Raw genomic sequence first — 24,359 nt, forward strand, 5'->3', positions numbered from 1 at the left:
CTCCTGTCTCAGCCTCCTCCTGAGTGCTAGAATCACAGGTGTGCGCCACCACACCCAGTCATTTCTGCCGAAGTTTTAACACTGAATGGGAAGTTGGTTAGATTTATTCTGTTTCTTCAAAAAGATCAACAAGGATCAATGGCTGGCAATTACTGGAAGGCAAGTATGAACACCACCAGCTGAACATTCCCTCTGGGCAGGCTTAGCCGGGAGGGCGGAGAGCCATTCGTGCGTGAGGTCTGTGATTCTCACATTTAGTGGGAAGATGAATGAGATGACTGCCAAGATTCCATTGTTTTGCATAAGGTGCTCTGAGGGTTCAAATTCATGATCCCTAAGCAAGGAAAGTAGATGCATTCTGAGATGAAGAGGACACATGTACAAGTGAAACGTCTTAGAAGAAAAATTTTATACATATACTTACAAAGCAAGGACATCTACAATGAATATCTAGGAACGCCCCGTCCCCTTTCAGTACTGCAGATTGAACCCAGGGCCTGGCACATGCTAGACAGATGTTCCACGACTGAGCCACATCCTCAGCCCCCATTATTTTTGTCTTGAGACAGGGTCTTGCTCAATTGCCCGGGCTGACCTTGAACTTTCCATCCTCCTCCCTCAGCCTCCCCATGTAGCTAGGATTATAGGCATTCGCCACTGTACCCGGCTCTAGTTTTTCTTTTAAATACCCATAAGAAGACAAAGAAACATTTCTATTTTACAAGAATCCTTCGGCTTGAAGTACAGTAATGTTAGAAGATGGTATTTACTTTCTATAGACACATAGTACTTGTCATTATAATTTGTTAACATCTGTTTTGTGAAGCATTTTGCATAGGTTCATTTAATCTTCAAATCAGCACCGAGTTAGACCTCATCACTGTTTTACAGACGCAGAGACTGAAGCTCAGAGATATTAACTTGGTCTTAATCCCACAACTGGAGGACCCAGGTCTGTGGGACTTAAGAGGCCTTCTTCCTACTATGCCGTGCTGGAATCTGTTTGCGTATGCTTTGACAGTGTTATGAACTAGAGAAAAGCTGTATTTAATCTTAGATAGAACCCTTTGAATATATGTTGATGGCAGCCTTCACCAAGGGCTTCACACTGAGTTACATCCCCAGCCCCTTATTATTTTTTGAAACAGGCTCTTGCTGAGTCACTCAGTTGCCCAGGTTGGGCTTGAACTTGCGATCCTCCTGCCTCAGCCTCCCAGAGTGCTGGGATGACAGGTGTGCGCCGCCATACTGGTTTGGCCAATTCTTTCACAGCGAGACTAATGCATGAACAGACTGGGTACTGTGGAAGCATGAAAGCTCCTGGGCCTGATGAGCCCCAGGTGAAGGAGCAAGCAGGCAAATGAAAGCCCAAAGTCAGACAAGAAAGCATTTCTGAAGGAATGAAAGTGTGCACAGTTGCATCATTTAAGGAAAAGTCAGCAGCACCCAAAAGTGAAAATGAAAGAAAGTAGAGATTGATTATATCCACTGTTTCTCTAAATATCTCTTTCAGAATTTTCTAATAGATTTCAGTTTATGCTCGACTTTTCATGTAGTCAGGTTTCACAAGAGAGCAGAGGCGATACTATGATTTAAAGGGGTGGAGCCACGAAAGCTTTCTCGCTCTAGCCATGGTACTTTTTCCTCTGAGCTAGTATTTAGTGCCTATAAGCTTATGTAGCTTCCTCTCTTTCTCTCTCTTTTTTTTTTTGGTACCGGGGATCAAACTTGGGTCCTTGCGCTTGTGCAGCAGGCAGCGAAACCACTGAGCTAAATCCCGGGCCCTCCTCTCCTTCTCTTTTTGAGATAGGGTCTCACTACACAGTCCAAGCTGGGCTCAAACTCATGATCTTCCTGATTCAGCCTCCTCATAGCTGGGATTATAGGCATGTGCCACTCAACCTAGACCATATGGCTTATTTTCTATGTGAAGGACCTTATTTTTTTTGACCTGTTCATATTTTGTCTTCCTTCGAGCTGTAAACTCCTTACTTATCTCTGTTTCTTCCACAGCATACTCCTGGCCCCCTTCACATGGTAGGGACTATCTGATAAATGATGAAAACATGGATATTATGTGAGAAGTTGCTGCAGAGAGGCCAGTAAAGAGGCTAAGCTAGAAAGACAGAGTATCCAGGGTAAAGAGGAGGGGCTCATATTTTAGCCTTTAAACTTCCAGCCTCCGCAGACTGACCCAGAAATAAATGGGAGCTCGAACTTGGTTGGACTCCCTGCCCCAGGCTTGCCCATCTTCTGAACGCCAGTAGCCTGTCTCCTTCCAGGACGGCTGGCCTGTCTTCTGCCCTACTGAGACTCCTTCCACATACCTCCTTCCTCCACGGCTGAGGAAAAGCCAGAGCCCGGCTGAGGGGCTAGGTCCTTCAGGAGTGTGGTAAACAGGAGAGGGGTCTGGGCGACGTTATCCTGAAGACCGCAGAAGTCCCGCGACTATCCATCGCTGAGGCACAAAGCGACAGTTTTGTCGAAAAGCCGTTTTTCAGGCCACACCCTCCCCAGCAGCTCATTGTTCTGCAAGGCTGATGAAGCCTCTGATTGGCTGGGCCCCTCCCCCACCAGGCTGGGGGTGTCCACTGTGCTTCAAAGGGTCTCTGCTGGGCATGGGAGAGGGGCTTGGGGCAGGGGAGACTGATTCGAACCAAAGTAATTCAGTGACTCTCCCCGACCCTGTGGAGGGTGATTCCAATTAGCCAACGGCTGACAGGTGAACATCAAAAACAGAAGTGGCGTTCTGCCACCCCACGTGTGATTTTGCTTTCTAAGGATGCAGTCAACTGGTCAACCAGTCTGCAAATACTAATGGAAAACTACAGAAATACACAGTTCTTGATTCCTTAGTTGCAGTTTGTTCTGAGAAGTGTGAGGACATCTCATGTGGCCCTAGTCTGTTCTGTCCGGGACATGGTCATCCCTTTGTCTAGTGTATCTGCCTGATATGCTGGCTGCTCCATGGGAGATGAGAGGCCACATTCGAGGAACATTTACGACAGCACAGATGCTGTTACAACCATTCTATTTCATTATTAACAAACTCAGTGCTGAATTTCAGAGATTTTTGTGAGGTAAGATTTTTTTTTTTGAGAATTGCGTACCTATCCTATCTGAATAGTCAAGGACGTATTTCTTTATTTTTTTGGTACTGGGGATCGAACTCTGGTCCTTGCACTTGCGCAGCAGGGGGCGAAACCACTGAGCTAAATCCCTGGCCCAAGGACATATTTCTTTTTTTTTTTTTTTTGAGGGCATATTTCTAACCAAATTTACTCCAATTATAATTTCAAATCCAATGTCGCACTGCATTGGAATTTTTTTTTTGGTACTGGGGACCGAACTCGGGTCCTCGAGCTTGCGCAGCAGGCGGCGAAACTACTGAGCTAAATCCCCGGCCCTACTGTAAAAACGTTTTAACAGGCAGGCATGTTTTCTAACAGCTTAAATCATATTTTGATTTTCTCACTGTTCTTATGTGTATCCCAGCAATTCACATGTAGTTACACGTAGTTAAAACTTGAGCTTAAAAAGAACTGAATAATGTTCAGTTCACACATGTTCTCAAATGCAGTTCAGCCCTATACAGTAATTAAATTATAAAATGCTTGTCTTAAGAGAGGAGAAGGGCCAGGGATTCAGCTCAGTGGTTCCAGCACCTGCCTCGAAAGCACAAGGACCCAAGTTCGATCCCCGGTACCAAAAAAAAAAAAAAAAAAAAAAGGAGAAAAGAGGTTCATTTAGTTGTTTTTGTTGAGGGAATTTGCTGGTGTTAGTAAGCAGAGCCCTGAGGGAGGGACTCTGGCTCAGTAAATGCCAGTGCTTTCTGGGTCACCTCAACAAGTGCCAGTAGGGGCTTTGCCTCAAAGAGGAATTCGGACCTTGAGGTTAACCCCTGTTAACATTCAACCTTTCACTATCATTTTAACAACATAAGAAGAAATGTTTAATATGGGTTAATCGCAATGCTGATGTACCTGCATCAATATTTCTTTAAAATGAATGCCAAATCACAAAAGACTGGGTTAAAGGTATCATGTTTTGCAACTAAGGCAAAACTTCCTTAGTCTAAGAGTACTTTCAGTCTATTTTAAATTAGACTTAACATTTTCTGCACTTTCTTTTTATTAATAGTAGCACAAACCAAGCATTGCATTAAAACATGATTTCCATCTTTACAGCAGCCCTAAGAAGTCAGTGCTGTTATTCCTGGTTTCCTCTTGAAAATACTCTCTCACACAGGGGTTTTCAGGTCTGAGTTAGCAAATGGTTGAGCTGAGCTGAAACCCAGGCCTGCCCAACCTGGCACTGAGAAAACTAATGAATGAAACCACCTATGAGGACTGGTTAGAAAACTGGGTCATACAATTGAACTCAACACCGCTGATCTAGTGATTTGTAACACTGTGGAAAGCATTTCCAGGGAGTTCAGCATTTACAATGATAGTTAAGACTTCCAGTATATAAAATAAATTTTTGAGAACAGCTGCAAAGCTAATCACTAGACTAGACTATGTGTTCCAAGTGGTAATGAGGGGTTTTGATAGGACGTATGTTAGTCACTTAAGTTTTAAGATTCAGTATTTGGGATGAATTAAGGTTTTCTGGGCAGAAAATAAACACATGATAGTGGTCTGTCAATAAAACTGCTGAGAACCTAGAGCAGTGATGGTGAATCTTTTAGACCATTTAATGTTACAAACAGTCTGCTGTGGCACGTGTGCCGTAGGTTCCCCACTGCTGGCCTGGAGGATTCCTTCTGATTACATCTTACTGCTATAGTTAATTTGACCCACACAGGAAGGAACAGGCTTGCATGAGGACTGAAACTCCAACTCACACACACACTTTAACAAACTTTCTTGTGTCTATGCCATGCTTCAAGTTTTCCTTAATGTTCAACCTTGAGAACACATGTGCACACATGACAAGCAGATGAATTTAACAGCATGGGGTATGAAGATAAAGCATCATTTCCCTCTTCAGGACCACTTCATGTTTGCCTATGTCAGGTTCTTGAAGCCTTTCTCCTCAAAGCTGTATTATGATGAAGGGACAAATGACAAAACACAAGATTTTCTGTTGCTTATCGCCAAAACTTTATCAGTTATCTTAAGAAAGCTCTTTGGCAGGAGTGCAGCTCAGTGGTAAGGGTATGTGCAAGGTCCTGGGTTTGATCCCCAGCTGCCTCTGGCCAAGTTATTTCGTCTCTTATTTCTTCATACTTTAAAACAACTTGCTCTGTTGATTCATCTGATTATAGTTCTAATGGGTTTTTTACTAGCATTTCAAACAGATGCTTGATCATGTCTAGGATGGAGTAATCTAGGCCCAGTCTCTCCTCACGATGGGGACAAAGGCCATAACCATTTATGGAAAGCCTACTTAGGTACCAAGTACTCTGCTAGGTGCATAACCTGACCAAAGTCATAGCTTATAAATCAGCAGAACCGGGATTCAGATTCAGGTCTGTTTGACTCAGAGCATTTTCTGCTATACTGCATCAGTTACTGAATTTAATTTAAAAACTTCTACTAATCCTGTACCAAAATCTGTAGCTGTAATGAATTTGGAGGGCAGTACGTGTCTGCAATTCCAGCACTTGGGAGGCTGAGGCAGAAGGATCGAAGGTTTGAGGCCAGCCTGGGCCCCCAGCAAGTTTAAAGCTGGCCTAATGTATACACATAGACATCGAAAAAAAAAAAAAAATCTGTAGCTATAAAAAGAATTTCAGGGCCAGGGATTTAGCTCAGTGGTGCTGCACCTGCCTGGCAAGTGCAAGGTCCTGAGTTCAATCTCTGGTACCAAAAAACCCACAAAATTATAAATATGCAAAGGAAGAAAAAAAAAAGAAAAATTCTCTTCATGGCATATTAAATTTTTTTTTTTTAAAAAATAGCTTCAAAAAAAATAAAAAATAAAAAATAGCTTCAGCTAGGTGTGGGAGGATGAAGTAGGAGAAGCCAGCCTACAGCCAGCCTGGCCAACTTAGTGAGACTCAGTCTCAAACCAAAAACAACTTTAAAAAGGGTTGGGATGTAGCTCAGCACTGCCTGAGTTTAAGCCCCAGGACTGCAAAAGCCAAAGGTCTGAGGTCATTTTGCTTGTTATTCCACTATTTCTCCCTCTTCAGCAATACCTGCTCCCACTTAGAGCTATGTGACCTGCAATAAGCAGCCTTGGATCTTGTTCAGATTGTTTGCTCTTTTTTTGTTTGTTTTTGGTACTGGGGATCAAACTTAGGACCTTGCACTCACAAGGCAGGTGGCAGAACCACTGAGCTAAATCCCCGGCCTGTTTGCTCTTTTATGTGCACACATTTGCTAACTCAAACAGGAGGCTGGGGTATGGATGACCAAGGGTAATTTATTATGGACAAACGGTAGAAAAATACGTCACTAATATCCATCGCTAAGTACCTTAAGTCATACGTAAATAGAGACTTATTAAAAGTTTGCTTTATTTTTTTGTGGAACAAGCACTAGTTACCCATTACAGCCAGACTTTTTTTGTCTGCCCCCCAAGTGTTAACACAGTTAGCATTGCTTTGTGAATAATCAAGCAATGAGCTGGGTCCCAGTGGTTGTGTCCACAGTTAGACTGTTCGGGTGATCAGGAACTCTTAATTGACTGCTTTAGCTTTTAGTTCTTGGTTATATCTATAAAGAAAACAGAAAAAAAAGTAACCATTAGTAATAATAAATTTATGGTAAGGAGAGAAGGGGAAACATTCCATTTCTTCTTTCCCAGTTGTCAAGTGGCTGTGGAGTTGTAAGTACAATCTTCCCAGGAGCTTACTGACAGCATCTGGCAGAAGGGACAGTGACCCGGAGGTTTGTCTGCATTGGTCTGTGTTCAGACAGTGAGATCCCAACTACCAAGAGGTTTCAGCAGCTTTCCTGACATAACTTCCGGTGCAAAAGTACTGTCTTAAGGAATATTTTCATTCTTTCACTATATGAGAACATGATCAACATGCACATGAGTATAAAGTTTTAGCAAACTGTGGTTAACTAGAATTATTTGCTTTACACTCACAAAGCACCTAAGAATAAAATCAACTGGGAACAGGTTCCTGTTTAACCAGAGAAGTAAAATGTACTTAAAAAATAGGTCAACAAGTTGTAAAGACTTAAGTTTTTTGAAGCTTAATGCTCATTAATCCACATGAAATAACTTTAAGCCACATAATCTTTCCTCTCTATAACACTCTGAACTTTACTTCCTAGCTTTCAAGAGAGTGAAAAACACTCTGTATAAGCACAAGGAGGAAGTTATTCCACAGAATGTACCATACCACTTACATTTCTTAAAAGATTCTGATTTCTCTCTCTCTCTCTTTGTTACTGGGGACTGAATGCAGGGCCTCTCTACCAGTGAACTGTATCCTCAGCCTTTTTACTTTTTGAGACAAAGTTTTGCTAAGTTGCCTAGACTGGACTGGAACTTGTGATCCTCCTGCCTCAGCCTTTCAAGTACCTGGGATTACAGGAGTGCACCACCATGCCCAGTTAAAAGATCTTGATTTCTAATATTTGATCGTATTATCACTATTGAGTAGTTTAAGAAATTTCTAGTGCTCATGAAACACTTTTCAATGGAACCAGTGTCCTCACTCGAAACGTTATTTCCAATATTATGCAACTGTGCTTTCAAGTCTCACTTCTGTATATATATATAAACTCCAAGTGAGTGATATATATTATATATAACTCCAAGTGAGTGATAAAAGGTTTATTTGGAAATTAGTTAATAAATCTTATTTTATTGTAATGGGGATTGAACCCAGAGCCTTGTGCATGCTGGACAAATACCCTACCACTGGGCTGTATCTCCAGCCCTTTCTTATTTTTAATTTTAAAATTTTACTTTGAGACAGGGCCTTGCTAAGTTGCCCAGGCTGGCCTTGAACTCTCAATCCTCTTGCCTCAGGTTTCTGAGTAGATGGGATTGTAGAAGTCCCCTGCTGTGCCCAGGTTTTCATGTTGTCTTAATAAAAGGAACTACGGTAGAAGGGTTATCTATCTAGACAATGCATTCACAAAGAGAAAGAACAGTTTCTTCAGACAACTAGATATTCACATGAAGAAGAATGAAATTAAACACTTTTCTTTAACATTAACAAAAATCAACTCAAATTAAAGTCTTAAGCATAAGACCTGAAACTACTTGAAGGAAACATACAGGATAAAGCTCTATGATATTGATCTACAGTGCTTTTTAATATGACCTCAAAAAAAAATATAACAAAAGTAAAAATATAGGAATGGGATTACATCAAATGACCTAGTCAACAGAGTAAAAACATAACCTACAGAATGGAGGAAAATATTTGCAAACACTATATCTAATAAAGAGTTAATTTCCAAAATATATAGGAACACAACTCAGGAGAAGGAAAACAATCTAATTTAAAATTAGGGAAATCCCAAAAGAAGGCTTATAAATGGCCAGTAGGTTTGTGAAGAAAATGTTCACCATCACTAATTATCAAAGGAATGAAAACCAAAAAGAACAAGAGATATTTCCTCACACCTGTTAGAATGATGATTATCCAAAAAAACAAAAGGTTGGTGCTGGGGATTTAGCTCAGTGGTTCCACCACCTGTCTCACAAGTGGAAGGACCCGAGTTCGATCCCCGGTACCAAAAAAACAAAAACAAAAAGCAAAAAACAAAAGGTAACAAGGTTTGATGAGGAGAAAAGAGAACTGTTCCCCACTCTTGTGAGAATGTACATTAGTACAGCCATTATGAATAACAGTAGAGAGTTCTCTCAAAAAGTTAAAAGTAAAACTACCATATAAGCCAGCAGTCCCACTTGGGCTATATATCCAAAGGAAATGAAATCACTATGTCCAAGAATGCTGAACTTCTGCATTTGATCGCAGCATTATTCACAATAGCAAAGTGACAATCAGTGGATGAATGGATAAAGAAAATGTGGTATGTGTACACAATGGAATATTATACAGCTTTTTAAAATAAAAAATACTGTCATTTAAAAAAAAACTAGGCAATATTTTGCTTAACTGCTTTTTTTAAAAAAAGATTTTAAATTTTCTTTTCTTCTTTTTTTTTCTTCCAGACAGGATCTCGCTATATAGTTCAGGGTGGCCTTGAACTCGCTATGCAGCCTAGGTTGGCCTTGAACTCACTGCATCCTCCTGAGTGCTGGGATTACAGGCGTGCCCCACCATACCTGGTTTAACTGCTTTTAACTCATTTGTAACCCTGGAGAAAATGTTACATTTCTGTCTCAGTCACATTCCTGTCTTAGCCTTACATATGAATCTTAAAAAAATACTGCCATCTGGGTAGCTTCTGAAGCAGTTTTAAAAATATCCTGGTAGGCTTACCTCCAAATGCGAACGAGCTGAGAGGCTCCTGCTGCCCCCACAAAGAAATTAACAGCAAACAGGCTCCAGTTTTTGGGTATAATTACAAGGGAGTATCTTGACCAAATAAATCCTGTTGAAACAAAGTATTTTCTTTTAAAAGCACAGGTACTGCTGCAATAACTTATCAGAATATTTAATATTAGGGTGAAATAATTATGAATAAGATTATGATAATAATGTAGAGTGAAGGATGAAGAAATGCTATTGCCTGAGTCTTCAAAAAAATCTTTGTAATTCAGCATTAAACAGAATTCTCAGTTCTGACATTAAAGGTGGACAGGACAAATGAATCGGAACTGTAACTTTTTTCTTACTTGCAAAAATATTTTTATGGCAAAAACTTAAAAAACAAAAACCCCTACAGATACTTATTGCCGATAACCTTCCTCTGTCCCCTTCACTCATGAGAGGATAACTTCCTAGAGCCAGAGAATCCTGTGAATTCCTTTGTGCGTGCGTGCATGCATGTACATATTTCCAAAGTTGAACTAAGTGAACAAATGTGAAACAAAACACAAACAGTTCATGTTTGGGGGGATAGGACAGGTGCTCTTTAACTTACCTGTGGCCATCAGCACAGTGGACTGAGCAGTGCTAAGCTTTTCCGCAGGTCTGGCCATGTCCGCCAACCCAGCACACACCAAGCCCTGGACAGTGACACACAGAAAGCAGGGACAGAGTGAGTGCGGGGAGCGGCTCCCGCCCTCATGTCTGATGCGACACACCGTGACACTTCCATAGGGAGACCGGTGCTGTCCCTGTCACATCCATGGGTTAAGAAAACGTGGTGCATGACGGAAGCTGCGGTCAATGCAGGAAGGAGCCCTCCTTTTATGTTTTCTGTCATGTTATTATTTTTAAGTCTCAGAAAAGCGGTTACAATTTTAGGTTTCGGTTAGTTCATTTTTCTTTAATGTCAAAGTCTATGTGGTCTTTTCTACTGTGCTTTCACTTTTTATTAATATACATTGCAATACATAATTCTGTCGTTTTATGTTATTTTTAGTTGCTGTACTTTTTCTTTTTTTTTTTTTGGTGCCGAGGATTGAACTCAGGACCTTGTGCTTGCAAGGCAGGCAGCGGTGCCACTGAGCTAAATCCCCAGCCCTAGTTGTTGTACTTTTAATATTGTCTTTTATAGAATCATCCCATTCATATCCTACCATTAGCGCTCAGAAAGTTTAGCTCTAAGTCTTCACTAGAAGATCAGTTATGGTACTTTATGGCAGAAATCAGAAAATGTAATAAAACAATTTTTATTCATGCAAAATTCAAACCCAGAGTCGTTAGTTGTGGAGACTTTGCCTCCTCACCTCCCTTTCCCTTTTTTTCTCTCTCTTTTTTTCCTCTTTAAAGCATACCCTGCGTATGCCATTAGAAATTACTTCCAGGTTTTTACTGAGTTCCTAAAATACACTCTTGTATGGAAAATGTAAATTGGCCAAAGGTTTTGATCCTAAATGGAGCACAGATACCTAAGAGTTTAATACATAAATTTAAAACCAGTCCATATGGTTTGAATTAATGAAGTTGATATTCCAAGAGAGCAATGCTTCTAGTTTAAAAAGCGTCCCTCCTCACTTCTTCCAGCTCCCATGTGTATGTCCCCTGCCCCACATTTGCTCCACTTCTGCAGGGGGGAAAACTGCCACTAGAAGAAAGGGACTGACTTCTGCTACTGTTCCACAGGGTCCATGGACGACACTGCGGCCCGATGAATACATCCAGGATGATTCTGAGCCGAATTTAGACCCTAGCACTCACTTTTGGAAGAAAATCAGCAGTTAGGATTATTTGTGCTCCCATTAGGTACTTTATTTCCTGGGATATGCTAGTGACTGTTCTCCCTTTTCCACGTACCTTTTCTTTTTTTGAGACAGTGTTTCACTCAGGCTGGCCTCCAACTCCTAGGCTCAAGTAATTCTCCTGCCTCAGCTTCCTGAGTAGCTGGGACAACGGGCATGTCAAAGCTATAGTGCCTGGCTTTCCTATTTTTAAAAATCCCTTTCTATTCTATATCACTCTGACCTTACAGAAATTATTTATAAAATCTCATTGTGATTTTGAACAAGTTACAGTATAACCTATAGTCAATTCCTCGTAAAGTAAAATGAGCATATTATTGTCTACCCTAGCAAGACTCATGTAAGGACTGGGACAGTATGCTTGAACAGTACTTAGTACAGTGCCCAAAAAATATTATGATCAAGAACACAAAATAACAGTAGCTGGCCTCTTTAGGGCAGCAGATTGAGGGATGGGACTCCAGGGACCCTTTCCTGCATCACTCGCCTCAGGATCAGGCACAGGGCTGTCTGGGGTCCTTTTCCACTTTACTGGAGTAGCTGAACTGTAGATTCCGAAAGTTCCCATTGTACACTACAAAATTATGCAAAATATTCCCTAGCAGGCTAAGGAAGTACTAGATCCACAGTGACTATATTAGAGGTGGTAATGTAAGAGTTCCTAACATAGGATTTGGAGTCTGTTTGACTCCATTCATCAGGCCATTTACTAAAGATAGTGTGTACAGTTACGGAGTTTTTGAACCTCTGTATCCTTACTCGGAAAACAGATCAGATAAATGCCAATGCTAGTATAAATAGATGAAATCACTTTATTTTACTTATTTATTTTATTTTATTTTTTGTCTTTTTGAGACAGGGTCTCACTATGTACCCCAGGCTGGCCGTGGACTCGAAGTGGTCCTCTTGCCTGAGTCTCCTGATTGCTGGGATTACAGGTGTGGGCCGCCACATCCGGCTCATTCCACTTTACAGATACATAACTACTATATAATTTTAAGTGTCCATCAGAAGACGAAAACGGTAACATCCCGAGCTCACCGGGCTCTGCGCCCAAGGTTCCATGTCAGTCTGGGGTGCGGCCCAAACAGCAGCATTTCTAGCAAGTCACCTGCAGCTGCAGCAGAGCCAGAAGGCACTGAGAAGCAGGAGCCAGACTTCCTCTCAACATGAAGCCAGGGATTGGCTACAGTGGGCACTGAGCTCCCCCCCTGCCCCCGCAGCTAAATAGGAACTTTAGGAAGCTCTGGTATAGGGCAAGAGCACCGGGCTTGAGTCACAAGTCCCAGACTCTGCCATTTACCGAATGTTAATATATACACTTGGATAGACCCATCTACTCTGAGACAAACGTTTCTCTCCCTGTCTTATACCACACATTGATAATAAGTTATTTTATTTAAGGTTTTACTTAGTACACACACACACACACACACACACACACACACACACACACACGGAGTGAAAGAGGGTTTCACTATGTTGTTCAGGCTGGCCTTGAACTCCTGAGCTCGTGATTCTCCTGCCTCAGCCTCCCCAGTAGCTGGGACTGCAGATGCATGCTACCATGCCTGGCTTTTTTTTTTTTTTTTTTCCCATGCTGGAGATCAAAAACACAGGCCCTTGTGAATCCTTGTGCACGCCAAATTTTCACTCTATCACTAAGCAATATAAGCAATATCCCTAGGTCAGTGGTAAAGTTTTACAATGGAATTTCATGTTCCTAGGGGACCTAAATTATGTTTTGATAGTAAATACACTCCTAGAAGGCCTCTTTTCTAGGGACTTAGGGAAACTAAAGTGAATAGTATGCTTTATGCAGTGAAAACGATATGACAGAGAGTATTTTCTGTAAAATTATTTAGAGACATACTGATATTTTTTCTGATAATATTTTAAAGCATATCCTTCATACAATTTATCTCAAATTAAAAGGTTCCTACTAAAGAATTTTTTTTCAATAGCTCCTGTAAAATGTTCAGACTAGCCAGGTATGGTGGCCTACACCTGTAATCCCAGCACTCAGGAGGCTGAGGCGGGAGGATCACAGTGAGTTCCAGACCAGCCTGAACTACATAGTGAGACCCTGTCTCAATCCCACCCCTCCCAAAAAGTTCAGACTTACCCATTTCATAATTGGAGCCCAGAAAAATACTGTTCTTGGGCCTGAAAAAAACAAACAAACAGGAAGAAAGGTTCAGAAATACACCAAATATTTTATACACTGTTTTTTTCTTCTTTTTCTTTTTGGTACTAGGGATCGAACTCGGGTCCTTCTGCTTGCAAGGCAGGAGGCGGAACCACTGAGCTAAATCCCCGACCCCTATACACATGTTTTTAACAGCTGTCACTAAATTTCAAAAACCCAAAGATTTGCCAATCTATTTCTAACCACATTTGCTGTTTCCTGTAACTCTGTATTCATTGACATTTAGAAAGGTACCACACTATCTCAGTATCAACCTTTTATAGGTTGTTCTTATCTCCCCAATTATTTATATTTTTGTGATATATTAAAAATTAAGGTATAACAGAGGATGGTTTTGGAAACTGTTCCCAGTGTACTGCCTTGAATACGTAACTTAATGTTAGTTCATCCATGGATAATTTTCAAGTTGGGGAAATTGAAAAAAAAATAAGAAATTTTAGTTATAGCAACCTCACTATGTATAGTGTGTGTATATATATATATATATATATATATATACACACACACTAATTTTATTGTATTTTAACTATAAGTGACATTTTACCATATATATCACGGTAATAGTTCTCGCAAAAATTCTACATATTCTATTAAAAATTAATGAATGAATTTTTTGGGAGGTGCTGGGGGTCAAAGCTAGGGCCTTGCCCATGCTAGGTGAGCACAGCCCAGTGAGCCTGACTGTCAAGTTCACTGACCAGGGGAAGGGCCACTTGCAAACTCATTCATAGCAGGCTCACTGCTTTGGTCATCCTTGTCCCAGCTGCTTTGTGCAAAATGCCAAATTAACGTCAAGTATGGAAAATACTGGTTTCTTAGATAACTTTGAATTTGAGATGCACGCTGCTTTCAGGCTGGAGGGAAACTCGGAGGTCACCTAGTCCAAAACTTTAGTTTTATCTATGAGGCTCAGAGAAGGTCCTACTAGCTGCTCAGGCCAAGCAGCTAGCAGGCAGCAGATTGTAACTTAAGCTTCCTAACTCTTAAAACTACTGCTCGGTACTGACTTCCAACTCATGTACTTCTTTTCACGGTGAGAGGACAGTGAATAGAGAGAAAGAGGTTTTCCCCAGGGTTAACTGAAAATACAGTGAACATGCACAGCCAGGTGCCATGGCCTAGGGCTGTAACCCCTGTACTGGGGGAGGCTGCCACAGATGATCACAAGTTTAGGCCAGGTGCAGTGGCACATGCCTGTGAGCCCAGCACCCGGGAGGATGAGGCGGGGAACTGCTGCGTGTTCGAGGCCAGTCTGGGCTGCAGTGAGTTCAAGGCCAGCCTGAACTGCATAGGGAGACCCTGTCTCAAAAAAAAAAAAAAAGAGTTTGAGACCAGCTAGGACAACTTTGTGACTGAGTGAGCAAGATCTTGTCTCAAAACAAAAGTGAGCTGTCCAGGGATGTAGCTCAGCACAAAGGCCTCGGGTTTCTTTGTATCAGCTTATATTTAGAAACTGATAAGCCTTGTTTATACTTTTAAGTTTACTGATTTCCCACTTTGGGGCTGAGGGTGTTGCTGAGTGGTAGGGTACATGCTTGGCACACATGAGGCCCTGGGTTCAAACTCCAGCACTAAAAAAAAATAAATTTCCATATTTTAGTTGTGGAACTCACCTGAACATAGTGCTGAAACGGTTGCTATAAGAATTAAAACTAGCAAAGTGTTCTAAATTTGATGTTCTTACACTGAATGAAAAAAAAATCTATCTAAACTGGGTGTGGTGGCACATGCCTGTTATCCCAGAACTTGGGAGGCTGAGGCAGGAGGATCACTGTGAATTTGAGGCCAGCTTGGGCCACATAGTGAGAACCCATCTCAAGCAAAACCAAACCAAACAAGAAAGAAATCTATCCAGATTCAGTTTCTGCTTTACTGTACTTATCTTTTATCCAGTCCTCTACGTTCTGTATTGTTCTGATCACAGCCACCCTTTCCCTAGAACTCTGGACACACACTTTCTCTGTCTTGAAAAGATGTGGAAACAAATTTCCCTCTTCTTTGGTTAAGACTAGGTTAAAGTGTAAAATAAAATTTTACTAGGGAAAAAAGGAATTTAAAAGAACACACGAGCTCTTGTTGCCTTTGCTGCCTTGTGTGCGCCATGTTGTTTCTCCTCTGTGATGCCTGTTTGCCATCCCTGCCTTGGGGCCAGCTCATTATGGACTGAAACCTCTACAAACCCTAACCCTAAATAAACCCCTGCCCTTTAACTTTGGGTGTCTGGTATTTTGTCTCAGCAATGAGAGAAAAGTAACTAACACAGAAATTTGGTACCAGGAGTGGCATTGTTGCTGTGACTTTACCTGGTCATGGGGCTCAAAAGCCTTTGGAACTGGCTTGTGGGAAGGGGAAGAGTTAGGAACGATCCAGAGACGTTGGCTATAGAAGCAGTGCTGGAACACCTTAGGTTGTTCTGTATGAGAGATTCTGGTCAGCGATTAGCAGACCAGAAAGCTTGTAAAGACCAAGCTGAGAAGATTTCTGCTAGGAAGAAGGTCTGCATTGGCTCCTGGACTCCAGATGATGTTTGTTATGACTTGACAGAAAGTTTGTCTGAATTTTGCTCATGTTCAGAGACTTTGCCTGAGACTGAGATTAAGGGTGGTGGACTAATTAATCTTGCAGAAGAAATTTCAAGGTAGTCGAATATTGAGGCACTGGCATGGCTACTGTTGGGGGCTTTTAGCCAGATCTATGTGGAGAATCAAGAGCAAAGAGCCCAGCAGAATGATTTAAAACATTTTGAGCTGGGCCAGAAAGGAAGCCCCAGCAAAGCTGTGGACTGCAAAGACAGAGCAGAGCAGATCTTTGTGTTTTTGTTTTTTTTTCTTTTGGTACCGGGGATCTAACTCGGGTCCTTGCGCTTGCACAGCAGGCGGCGGAACCACTGAGCTAAAGCTCCCGCCCCAGAGCAGATCTTGATTACTGAGAAGGAACAGGAAAACAGAAAAGATGGTTTGAGAACATCACAGGAAGCAGCAGGACTCCACACTTCGCAGCCTTGGAGTTATAAAGGTGAAGGAATTTGCTCTGAGAAAAAAGCCCCAGAGAACCAGGTTCCAAAATGGCGACAGCCACACCACATTCCAGAATGGCGGCAGCCTAGGGCAGTTGTTCCAAAATGGCGGCAGCCTAGAAAATCTGTTCCTCGGGATTGGGTTCAGAGTGCTCAGCAATCCAGGCACTCGACCCCTACAGCCAAGAGAGAGGGAAGACTGGCTACTACTACTCCAGCTGGCAGCAGTCCTCGGCATTATCCACATGGCACTGGTTTTAGGTGCCTGCAGAATGTAAGAGTTGTGGGGTCAGGAAGTCTTCCACCCAGATGTCAGAAGAAGGCCTGGGAAGCCAGGCAGGATCCCCGAGAGGGCAGTGTGTGCAGCTGTGAGTGTGAAGCTGAAGGTGCAGTGGAGACCCCAGAAGGTTGGAGAAGCCACGAGCAAGCGTGGATCATCTGAGGAAAGTTGCAAGGAGGGAGCAGAGCCAGCTCAAGAGAAAAGCCATGGGAGCTACCAGCAGCAGAAGTGCCACAGGGGAGGAGCCACCCAAGCCCTTCAGAGTTCACAACTTGCCACAGATTCCTGGGGATGCTGGAAGTGGAACCGTGGGATTTAATGTTTGTCCTACTGGATTTTAGACTTACTTTGGACCCATTCCTTTGTATCCTCCTGTTTGTACCTTTTGGAATGGAAATGTCTATCTTGTGCCACTGAATGTTGGAAGTGTTTGACTTTCTTTTCATCTGTACAGGGGCCTGAAGTTAAGAGTTTGCCTTAAATCTCAGAGGAGACTTTGGACTTAGACTTTTCAGCAATGCTAAAATGATTCAGAGTTTGGCAATTCTTAGAGGTGGACTAAATGCCTTCTGTGTATAGGAAATTCGTACATGAGTCTTTGGGGGGCCAGGGGCGGAATGTTATGGTTTGGGTCTAGATGTCCCCCCAAAGCCTCATGCGGTCATAGGCCTGATCTCCAGCGTGTGAAGCTGGAATTGATTCATGGTGCAGTGCTAGGCTCAAGAGCACTAGGATTGAGGGTGAGAGTGCTGCCCGCTGTAAGTGGCCTGAGTAAGATTAAAGGGGCAGGGAGACGCTGTTAACTCTCTTGTTGCCTTTGCTGCCTTGTGTGCGCCATGCTGTTTCTCCTCCGCGATGCCTGTTTGCTACCCTGGGAGCCGGCTCATTACGGACTGAAACCTCTACAAACTGTAAGCCAAATAAAACCCCTCCCCCACAAAAAAAAGAAAACGCGAAGGGATTTAGGTTCAGAATACAAACGTGGCGTCCTAACTTATCTAAAGTTTAGATTAGATCAGTGCTTTTCTTTACCCAGGAGTGACTGTGCCCCGAGGGGAAGTCGGCATTTTTAAAATTTTGGTACCGGGGATCGAACCCTGGTGAAACCACTGAGCTAAATCCCCGGCCCAAGTCTGCATTTTCAGTTGACGGACCTGGTTTTGGTGTAAGGGTAGTGGTGGTGCTGCTGCCATCTAGTGGGCAGACGTCGGGATGCCGCTCAGCGTCCTCAGCGTCCTACAATGCGTGGGCGCAGCCACCCTCAGCTAAGGAGGGGCGACTCCAGCCTAAGGCAGGCAAACGTTCAACCAGCTTCCAGCCGCTTAGGGCTCTACACTTCAGCTTCGGCCGTCCCTCCCCAAACTCTGCTTTGTCTTCACTTAACTCAAGGACCCTTTCTTTAACACTTCCAGGTTAGGTCAAATGCTGCTTCTCTGAACTGCCAGAGCAGCCCCATACTTATCTATTGTTTTCTATACTAATTAAAATGACTATTCAGGCATCTGTCACTTTCACCAGACTCTAGATTGCTTAAAGACAAAGCCTATGTCTTAATCTTCCTTAACAAATAAATATATTTTTTGTCTTTTTGTTTTCTGAGAAATGGACTTGTTATAACAGTCCAGGTTGGCCTTGAACTCACTCTGTAGCTCAGGCTGGCCTCACACGATCTTCCTGCCTCAGCCTCCCAAATGCTGGGATTATAGGTGTGTGCCACTATGCTCCAACAAGTATGTATTTCTCAATAGAATTTTATTAGATTAACCCTGCCTAGGAGAGATGCTAATCAAAAAAAGGCTTTCAGTTAGACAATGGCTCCCTTTCTCTGCCAACTGCAGTCTTTGCCTTTTCAAACTCCTCTGCATTTTAATTTAGGTTGAACTTTTAGGATTCCTACTGTTATACCTAGTCATTTTTCTTGGTCACACACGGAGCCTTTGGATCATATGCAATATCAATAACTAAGTTTGCTTTTTAGTTTTTTTCTTTTCTTTTGAGACCGAGTCTCACTTTGTAGTCCAGGGCAGCCTCGAACTCGCAGCGATCCTCCTGCCTCAGCCTCCCAAGTGCTGGGATTGCAGGCATCATCTAGCGTCAATGACTAAGTTTATTTATTATTCCTGCACAAAGCTTGACGTCATCACTCGAGCTAAGTCAGCGTGCAACTGCAGTCTGCAGCTGAATGGCGTTCATCTTTACCCTGAACTTTTCTAAAGACGCCTCTCTTCCTGTTGTAAAACTGATGTTTTTCTTCTGCAACCCCAAATCTGCTTCCTGAGTAATGTCTCTAGATTCTAATGTCTTTTCAAGGTGAAATGCTTGATCTTTTGGGGTTAATGGTCAAGTTTTTCAGTAGGTTTGCCTGGTAACTAATTTACTCAACTGCTCCAAGCTATGTGATAGTTTAAAAATACTGTGTACCAGCCACAGTCAAATGGAGCCAAACCCCAAACCAAAGACAAAGAACACAAAACTTCAAACATGAAATCCAGGTTGCTAGAACCTTGGATCAACAGAGGTGTTTTAGTGAATAATTTTAAGTGATGAAAACAAACTTTAAATTAGTTGAGCAACTGCCAAGTACTAAACAAAAACATTTCAGTAGCAACTGTATAATGCAGTCCGAATTGCTATAGATAGTCAGAGCTGGGTATCTATAAATACAAAGAAGTAGTGTTGCAATAGCTGTAGTCATGCAATGGATTTAAAAAGGCTCAACAAAAACTTAGTTTACCAGTTCATTTTCCCTTAGCTAATGGTTACTATTTAGACTACCAGGGCTTTTGTACTGAGCTATGGCCCCAGTCCTTTTAACTTTTTAAATTTTGAGACACGGTCCTGCTGTGTAGTCTAGGTCAGCCTCCAAACTGCTATGTAGCTGAGGCTGGCCTCACACATGTGATCCTCCTGCCTCAGCCTCCTAAGTACTGAGAGTACAGGCATGTGCTTTAACAGTACATTCTTTTAGACAAAACCAGTAACACATTTTCTTCTTGTTTCTTAAAACTTTACTCTTGGCAGTTGAAAGCCTCAATTGTCAACAAGTCAGAAACACCACATGACTATTTCATATATACATATATATTTAAAACTATGAACTATTTATGAATAATGAAAAATGCAGAGAATAATAGCTATTTTTGTATTTTATTATTAGTCTTATTTTAAAAGTGAAACTGATTTTTTTTTCTGGTACTGGGAATCAAACACAGGACCTTGCACTTGCCAGACAGGCTTGGTGCCACTAAGGTGAATCCCTGGCCCGAAACTGATTTTTTAAAATTCAAACTTTTCGGGCCTGGGATTTAGCTCAGTGGTTTTGCTGCCTGCCTCGCAAGTGCAAAGTCCCAAGTTCGATCCCCAGTACCAAAAAAAAAAAAAAAAAAATTCAAACTTTTCACAGAAGAATTTGAGAATTTTTGCAAGCAAATATAACCAAATCACCACAAATTTTCACACAAATGAACAAACTTCTCTTTATATACTTGATAGACCAAATTATACTAATTCCTTTGCGAGGAATTATTGTTAGTGAAATATTATATGCGTTCTACCCAGAAAGTAGGTCATTTGTGTACACTTGATTCTTTCTCCAAGGAGAGACTTCCTTCTTGGAAAAGAACTGGTCATTCCTCACATACCTGCAAATAATGGGCTGAGGTATTCACTACATCCCAACATGCAGTTTCTTACTGAATGGTTCCAGGTCATAAAGATCGCACATATTAATGGGGTCCCCATGATGTCGCCATATGCGTAATGTTTAAATCAGTTTAGACATATCTATCTCCCCAAATGTCACCCAAGGTCAAGCATTCAGAATCCTTTCTTCTATCTTTCAAGGTGACAGTACGTGATCTTTATCTGCAGTCACTTACCAACCTTAGCAACTCTGCTCAACCTCTACCCATCCCTGCCCCTCCCTTCACTTTTCAACTCTCCTTGTTCTTTGTCACGTGACCAACTTCATATACACACACCCTCAGCAGTTGTAAAGATTGGTCTTTGGCATGGAAATTGACTGCCAATAATCATTCATTTTTATTTGCGCCAAAGGTAGTTCTAATTACTGGCGCACAGCTGTAGTCCCAGCACTTGGGAGGCTGAGGCAGGAGGATGGCTTTGAGTTCGGGGCCAGCCTGGGCTACATAGTGAGTTCAGCACCAGCCTGAACTACAAAGGGAGACCCTGCTCAAAAAACCAAAAAAGGAAACAAACGGCCTGCTGTTTCACATGTGTTGTAGGTTTGCCACCACTGCCCTATAGTAAAGATTAACTTTGCACACACAAAGCCTTGGCAGACACTAAAACCACACAGAGTACAAACCCCAGAACCAAATAAGCTTTTAAGTAAACACTGTACGACATGACACAAGGTTATTTTTCTGACAAATAGTGCCTAGACTATAGCTGTGCAAGTGGTTTTTTTGAGATGGTGGTAGTGTGCTGGGCAGGGGGGCGACACCTTCATATGTGAGCTGAGCAACTTGAGGACTGTAGGAAGGACACAGGCAAATAAAGGGTGAAGGTCTTAAAATTCTGGGCCGCATAACATTCCAGTTGTGATACAGACTCATACACAAAACTTTTTATTGCCTATCTAGGCACACATATTAATGATAAAAACCCTTGAATATTCATTTTGGATAACTCTTAGAACAATAATCAGCATTTTCTTGAGTTTTATTCAGTACTAATAGTTGTGTTTTTCCTGCTTCTCCTTTTCTCCATACTTGCTAAATTTTCAGTGACAGGTATCTTACTCCGCATATTGTTTAAAAGCCAGGAAGGGAGAGAACTAACATTTGTTGAGAGTTTAAGTGCAAATACTGTGGGGTATGTTTTACAGACACTATGTCACTTAATTTGCACAACAATCCTTAAATGGTGATGATTATGATCCCCATTTTACAGATTAGAAAACTAAGGCTTGGAGAGTTTAAGATAAAGGTCACACAGCCAAGACTCAACCTGTGTTTGTCTGGCTTGCAAGCCTGTGTTCCTTCTGCTATACTAAAAAGGGATTAAAGTAACTGAATTAATCCAAGAAAGTCCAGATGAAACCCATAATCTACTCTTTATTCTGAGTTTGAGTAAAGTATTGTAAGCAGTAATTATCAGTGGCTAAAAGCCAAGATCAACGTAAGACTACCCGCCGGTTCTGTATTATTTTAAGTAGGTTAAAATCGTTCTTCCTCCACGCTCTTACCTAACATTCAAGCAGAAATCTTAAAAGGCCCAGAGTTGACTCCACAGAATTCAGATGAGTCTGCAATACCCAGATCATTACAGAGCATTGTCCAAACCTTCTGTCCTGAAACTTTCTACCAGGAAACACAGCACAATTCCCAAAGCGAGTGCAGAAGCAAGCAAGAAATTAAATAGACTTAATCAAGAGCAGCCTCTCCTTGAAGATCAGTTTTACAGTGGGTTCAGCACTGGTGTAAAGAATATGAAGGGTTAAACTAATGTCTAATTTAGTGGCATACTTCATTCCATTAGCAGAGTGGAAATCAGATTTAGTAACCAGTCCAGACTCCCAGAGGTGTTTCATCATCATATTCGGACAGGACTAAACAACTTTCCTAATGATACCAACTACAGAATATAGATTTAACTTTGTAGGGGAAAAATGCTCCCTTCTCAGAAGCACTTCAATCTTTCAATTTCTAAAATATTTTCCTATTTGCTAAATTTTATGCTTGAAATGGATCTCAGTATACATATGATTTTAGTCCCCAGCCAAATAAGTATTATTACTTCCCATTTTATAGAAGAAATAACAGAATTGCAGGTCTTTAACAGAGACTTGGAGGGTGGGATCTTCCATTTTCTTATAGAATCATTTTTTTCAACCACAAGAACACTTTTCCAGCAGGACATGAGCAAGCTAATGTTTATTGAGCATTGACAAAGAATGGAGTATATATGCTATTTTAAATCCTCACATCGACCCACATTTTACAGAAACCAAAACACAGATCTAGGATTCTACCCAAGGTCACACTCACAGTTAAGCATAGGGTAGGGTAGAATTATACTCAGATCTGCCTAGGTATAAAAAAGTCCAGTTCAGCTTCCTTAGTAATTTCTTTTCTTTCTTTTTTTTTGGTACAGGGGATCGAACTCGGGTCCTTGCACATGAGAGACAGGCGGTGGAACTACTGAGCTAAATCTCCAGCCCTGTTTAGTAATTTCATACAGACAGAATTAAAGAAACAAGCTGGAGCGACAGGATGGAAAGGACACGGAGTCCGTAACCCGGGTCCCGCCTCCAGTTTGGGACCCGGGTCTCGGTGCAGGCCTTGTCCGCCTGCGGGAGCAGAACGAATTATGACCTTTCCTCCAAACCCTGCGGTTGCGACAAGCCACCTACCCAGTTCTTTCCCGCGCAGATGATGATTACTGGAGGGAAAGAGGGGAGAACCAGGGCTTTGCGGCCCAGGACGGGGGTGGGGGTGTCAAATCTGGAGGTCAGGTCCAGAGTTCGAGTCGTGCTCCAGGAAGCGAACGCAACGAAAGTCCTGAGTGAGACCCACGGGTCTGGAGACGCAGGCAGGGAGATGGCGAAAGACAGAATAAGAGCCAGGGCCAGGAGAAGAGCCGATTCACCTGGGGAAGGGGAGGATGCCGGCGAGCCTGCCTGCACAAGACCACGTCAGGGCTATGAGGTCGCACCAGGGACACGAGGGGAGGCTGGCGGGAGCCACTCCGGGTCGTCACCTACCTGCCGGGTGGTTGTACAGCGGCCTCAGTTTCTCCGGCAGCATCAGCTCCACTTTATCGAGGAGCCGGTGGTGCAAGGCCCGCAGGCCCCGGGCGCCGGCGGCTGACATCTCGGCCGCCTGCTGGTGGTGGGCAGCGGGGTGACGGCTTCGCGGTGTCCTCGTCCCCGGCTGGCAGCGAAGGGCAGCTCTTTGTCACTGTGCCCGGCACCGCGCCTCGGGCCCGCCTCTTGCCTGGGGCGCCCTTCCCGTGGCTCTGCCGGGTCCCAGCGCTCCACCTCGGGCCCGCGCCGGGCACGGCTAACGGGGCGGAGGCTCAGTGACAGCCAGCCGCAGCCCTCCTCTCGCCGGCGGCGGGCGGGGACAGAGGAGTCAAGGCAACAGGTGCCGATACTTATCTGAGGGGGGCGCGCACGCGCGGAGAGAGCCACACGCCCTGATTGGCCCGCGCCTCGGGGGTGGGGCGGAACCTTGAATTTTTCTCCTCCTTGCCCTAGAGGCCATGTTGGAGAAGGGAAAGTGAAGCCACACCAGCTCTTCAGCACCTTCAATTGGACGAAAGAGGCCCGAAGTTAAAATGGGCTTTTTGGGTCTTCCGTTCCCCTACTAAAGATGACATCGCACAACTCTTGCTTCCTGAGACTCGTCAGCGAGATACTGTAGACCTCAGCGTCGTCTTTCTAGACTCTTTTGCCCATAGAAAGTTAAGGATATGACTCGAGTGACCTGAGCGCAGTTTTCTAGGGTGAGGGGCAGCCGTGGGCACACCCGGTCTACGATCTGTACCCGGGGGCGGGGTGGTAGTCATCTCGCGAGAAACGCCTGGAGGGGCGGTGTCCGGGACGGGGAGAGGGCGGGGTCTCAGATACCCCGCCCCGTGGGAGGGGCCGAGGGAGGGGCTGTTGCGGATCTCTGGAG

General features: G+C 43.0%; 2 protein-coding genes across 2 annotated transcripts in view; both read right to left on the minus strand.

The window, feature by feature from the left end:
* The window catches only part of Adcy10 (adenylate cyclase 10), a 74,213-nt gene extending 67,965 nt beyond the window's left edge, over positions 1 to 6,248 (minus strand). Inside the window, exon 1 of the mRNA XM_087206853.1 lies at positions 2,328 to 6,248. The gene's annotated coding sequence lies outside the window, so the exon portion shown is untranslated. The remainder of the gene's footprint in view (positions 1 to 2,327) is intronic.
* A 201-nt stretch (positions 6,249 to 6,449) lies between these two features.
* Positions 6,450 to 24,228, minus strand: Mpc2 (mitochondrial pyruvate carrier 2). Its single transcript, XM_004865206.3, has 5 exons — positions 23,444 to 24,228; positions 13,337 to 13,377; positions 9,969 to 10,053; positions 9,365 to 9,476; positions 6,450 to 6,665 (listed from the first exon to the last, which is right to left on the minus strand). The coding sequence occupies exons 1-5, from the start codon at positions 23,550 to 23,552 to the stop codon at positions 6,629 to 6,631; spliced, it is 384 nt and encodes a 127-aa protein (XP_004865263.1). The 5' UTR covers positions 23,553 to 24,228; the 3' UTR covers positions 6,450 to 6,628.
* Positions 24,229 to 24,359: the final 131 nt, after the last annotated feature.

The sequence above is a fragment of the Heterocephalus glaber genome, unplaced genomic scaffold (assembly GCF_053883595.1).
Source record: "Heterocephalus glaber isolate CG9 unplaced genomic scaffold, H.glaber_assembly_v1.0 deba00000738, whole genome shotgun sequence".
Taxonomy (NCBI): Eukaryota; Metazoa; Chordata; class Mammalia; order Rodentia; family Bathyergidae; genus Heterocephalus; species Heterocephalus glaber.